Source organism: Nannospalax galili, unplaced genomic scaffold (assembly GCF_000622305.1).
Source record: "Nannospalax galili isolate Female #2095 unplaced genomic scaffold, S.galili_v1.0 scaffold273, whole genome shotgun sequence".
NCBI lineage: Eukaryota > Metazoa > Chordata > Mammalia > Rodentia > Spalacidae > Nannospalax > Nannospalax galili.
Window position 1 is genome coordinate 1,586,399 of NW_008333887.1, and position 4,586 is coordinate 1,590,984.

A 4,586-nucleotide genomic window follows, 5' to 3' on the forward strand; every position below is an offset into this window, starting at 1 on the left:
GTGTTTGGTAAACTGCTGTTCAGGGTCAGAGTATAAAATACAAGTTGGGGAAGAGAATCAATGGAATTGAAGAACTGATAAGGTCAATGAAGCTTCATTGAAAGATTTTTGATTGATCTGCTTTTAAGAGCCATTCTATGGGTCCATCAACAGTCAGGCATGGATGGAGGAGGGACTACAGTTGAACTACTTGCTTCTGATAGATTCAGAAAGAGGGAAGTCATTGCCTTCATCTGGGTAACCACTGGTAACCCCACCAGGCTCCAATGGATAGTTCCAGTCCAATGCTCATACCCATTGCCCTGGTGAAACTAAATAAGTCATAAAACAAAACCACAGGTCATGAATCTGGCAAAGAAACTGTAAGGATGAGGGAAAAGTAAGTGGAAAGGGAATAGTCAATACATATATGAAACTGTCAAAGAACAAAATAAATAAAATAAATTTAAATATAGCACATAAAATAAGATTCTGGCCAACCCAAGCACAGAAGTGCTCAATGCTCTTTGCTGAATGAACTCTCAGGATGCTGATAAATTATTGGTAGAAACACATGCCTGCTCTTACTATGCATGTTTTTGGTATTGTTCTATTCCTCTCTGCAGTGAGGAGCTAGCATCCATAATTGTAAGATGAAATAAAAAAAAAAAAGAACCATGAACAAGAAAGTGATACTGAGACTTTGTTCCCATCAATCAAACCCTTTACCAATGAAAAGAAAAGGGGCTTTGTTAGGACTACCAAACTTCTATCAGGGAGTCAGCATCCTTATTTGCATTGGTTATAGCATCTATTATTCTATTGTTACTCCTCTTTCAACTGCGATTTCACTACTAGAGTCTTGGATGCTGAGAAATTACTTGGGGGGAAAAACCCAAACTTGGTTGATCTAGATTTGATTGTTTTCCATTTCACTCAGAACTTTTCACCAAATGTGACAGAATTCTGACACAGGGCTTATTCCTCATTGTGAACAGGCAGGGATTGCTCAGAAGTTTTGGATTAAAAAGGGCTAATGAAAAAAAACATTTTATTGTATCAAAGTATTGATTGATAAAATTTTTTCTCCATTACTTTAATTCCTGATTTGGATAAGAGATAGAATGATTTCTCACTAATGGATGTCAGGTTAACTGATAATTAAACATCCAAAACAGGACCTGAACAAATCGCTGTTTTATTTAGCATCACAGTTACAGGTTCTTCCTAAATGGAAGTCACTGTTCTGTAGATACAATCGATTATAATATAATCCCTATCATTATATGTATAATACATGGTTTTACTTATTCTGTCTTAACAGTAAATGAAAAATCATTCTCACTACATATTAATTTTCAAAAATCTTTCAGCAGCAGGTATCAAAAAAAATCTAAGCAACAAAGTATGTACAACAAATATTCTCTAATTTACTTCCTTTAATACATATAGGTATAGTATTTTCATGTTCTCAAGGACTGAATATTTTTGGCAATAAACAATAAACACACAATCAGGTACCATTTGACACTGTTTAATAATGAAAATTTTTCTTTAAGAATACAGACCACCTTAATGCAATACAAAGGTTTCTTGCTCAGCATCTTATCTCTGGCACATCTCTCTTTGGAGGAGGTTTCTCTTGTCTGCATCCCATCCTATAACAGGCTTTTCATGCAGTCACTCCTCCTCCTCACTCTGAACAGGAAAGCGCTCTGGAGGAAGAACTGATTCCAGTTTCTGCCAACGCTCTGGAGGCCACAATATATGTGTAGCAAGGGCATGAAGAAGTCCCAGAGAAACCTGAATCCAGGGAAAACAGAGACAGCAACAAAGAAGTCATTTCATAACAATCATGATCAGTGTCTTGAAAACCATATTTGATCCAGGTCTGACATTCCATAGAAAGACTTACATAGCATTTTCCCAGGGGAACAATGTATAAACTGCTTTAACTTTCAGAATAGTTATTTTATAGATCAGAAAAAAGAGTTCAGAGATGTTTAGAAAACCACATCAGCTGCCAAGTGTTGGAACACGTGGGCTTTATTACTGGGCTGCCTCCAATCCTAATGCCTAGCCTTTGTATAGACCCAAGAAACGTAAATCTAGCATACTATCTCAGAATGTCCTACAGAGTTACTATGTCTCAGAGAGACCTACCTTATGAAACCATCATAGAGAACTAAAAAGGCACATATTTTGAAAAAAAATTGTCCCATTTGCTAGGCCAGATGAGCAGTGAGAGTTCCAGTGGGAGTCTGGGTTGGGGGCTGTTTCTAGAAAAAGGCACTGAGCATTTGGACAGGTACTCAGGGGAGGAGGAGAGTCAACTGTCCATAACTCCAGGACCAGGGGACCCGACAGCCTCTTCTGTCCTCCCTAGGTATTGCACACAGCATGGGTACACTTACCTATATGCAGGCAATACACGCATACACATAAAACAAAAATAAAAAATAAAAAAACAGAACCCACAGAAGAGCAAGGAGCCCATGGAATTGAGAAAGATATTTTTTCCTTTCTAATTATTTTGAAAATAAGTACCAAAAAAGCAGCTCTATTCAGCAAATAGCACATTATTCACACATTGATATGCTAATTCCTTTCTCATTTCTTGTTTGTACATATATGGATATATACATAAATACTCCTGATACATGTGAAAATTACTACTATCCTGCTGAATTTCCACCTAAATGTTTCAACATGCATTCAAGACCTAAACCCTTTCCCACATGAGCACATTACCATTGTCATATGCAAAATATTTCATATTAATACAGAAATAAAAAATAGTATGCCATCTATATTTTACATTTTCAAGTTGCCTAAGTAATATCTTTTGGAGCCATTAATTTTGAAAATCCAGTATCTCAAACTGCACCTGCTGGTCATTACATTGTTTCCATTTATAGTTAGTTTACTTTAACCTGGAGTCCAGGATGGCTGCATTGTAAAATGTCCCACATCAGACTTGCGTGCGTTTTTGCCTCATAAACAGATGCAAGTTAAATGTTTTGGCAAGAATAAAATGTAGTTCATACTCTATTTTTCCTGTCTGTCCCATTAGGCAGCACAAAATATCAGGTCTCCCAACTGTTGCAATGCTAAATAAACACATATTTTTTACATTCAACTAAGAGAATCTGTGGGGATATTTTGAATAGTATAAATACCATGAATGTCAACATTTCATTTAATGGTTTTACTACCCATCACTATTGTGTCTTGATTATTTATACAAGGGATTATTTAGAAACTGGTATCTGCAATCAGCAATCCTCTTGAGTCACCCTCCTGAGTGCTAGGAAGGATTCCTTTTATAAATTAAAAAAAAAAAAATTAAGTCAAAATCTGTTATCATCCTCTGCTCGTTTGTAGGGTTCTCAGACATCTCAAGCTTGTGGCCAGTGGAGCACCGTGTGTCCTTTGAACATGTTGCCTTCAGTCTTTAAGAACATTCTTAATTTTTGACATTTGAGCTGTGGCAGGCTCCCCTTTATCCCTGACATCTGCTTTATGTATAACCAGACATTTATTTCTGGTTCCTTTGTTTCTTTTAGCAAAGAATGTCATTTATAATTGATATCTGCTAGTAGGTGTGTCAGTACTCTTGGTATGCCAATATCTGGTGTCATTTCAGGGAATAAACATGAAAGAAATCCCAGCACCCAAAAACTGTCCTTCACCTCCCCCTCTATATTTTATTTCCCTTCTGCCCTAGTGACTGGGCTGCCTTCCTCAAACAGTAACACACTTATTTACGTGATCTTAAAATGTATAAAGAATAGTTTCAGGTTGACTATACTATACTTGCTATCAACAATAAATTCACTGTATAAAAACCAAGGTTTCTCGGACTAGAGGGATGATTCAGCAATTAGGAGCACTGGCTGCTCTTGCAGAGGACCTGGGTTTGAATTCTAGTACCCACATGATGGCTAACAACTGTCTGTAACTCCAGTTCCAGGGGATCTGATGCCCTCTTCTGACCTCCTCGAGCACTGCACCAGTGACATGGGTATACTCACATACCTGCAGGGAATACACTCATATACGTAAAATAAAAAATAAATGAAATATTTTTTAAAACTCCAGGTTTCTTTGCAATCATATGAATAGTTAGCCCATTTTCTGTTCCTAACACTTGCTTCCCACAATCTGGGTAAATTATAAAGAAGGGAGGTTTACTGTGGTTTGTTCTTCAGGAGATGCAAGGTTGAGGGTTTGCAAATAGTGACAGCCTTCTGCCTGACAGAGTCTGGATGTGAAGCAGGGAGCATGCCTGTGTACATTTGTCTGTCCAGTCTCCCTTTTTCTTCCGATAAACCTTCTAGGATTTTGTCATGGAGGCGCTACCTTAAGCCCATATCTAGTCTTAATCACTTCCCAAAGGCCCACTCCAAACACCATAGTCCATTAAGTCTCCACCTTCAATGGGAGTTAAACTCTTGTATGAGTTCTAGGGGGTAGAACATTTTCAGTTCATAACATTCCTTAAAATATATTTTATTAGCTGGGCGTGGTGGTGCACGCCTTTAATACCAGCACTGGGGAGGCAGAGGAAGGCGGATCTTTGTGAGTTCAAGGCCAGCCTGGTCTAC

The 4,586-nt window shown here is 37.8% G+C and overlaps 1 protein-coding gene across 10 annotated transcripts in view; it reads right to left on the reverse strand.

The window, feature by feature from the left end:
* Positions 1 to 1,497: 1,497 nt before the first annotated feature.
* Positions 1,498 to 4,586, reverse strand: part of Immp2l (inner mitochondrial membrane peptidase subunit 2) — a 964,149-nt gene continuing 961,060 nt past the window's right edge. For 9 of the 10 annotated variants that reach the window (XM_029561497.1, XM_029561496.1, XM_029561495.1 and 6 more), the window contains one exon: positions 1,498 to 1,782. In XM_029561497.1, coding sequence (XP_029417357.1) covers positions 1,660 to 1,782 — 123 coding nt within the window. In that variant the 3' untranslated portion in view covers positions 1,498 to 1,659. The remainder of the gene's footprint in view (positions 1,783 to 4,586) is intronic. The other variant, XM_029561500.1, reaches the window with a different exon arrangement.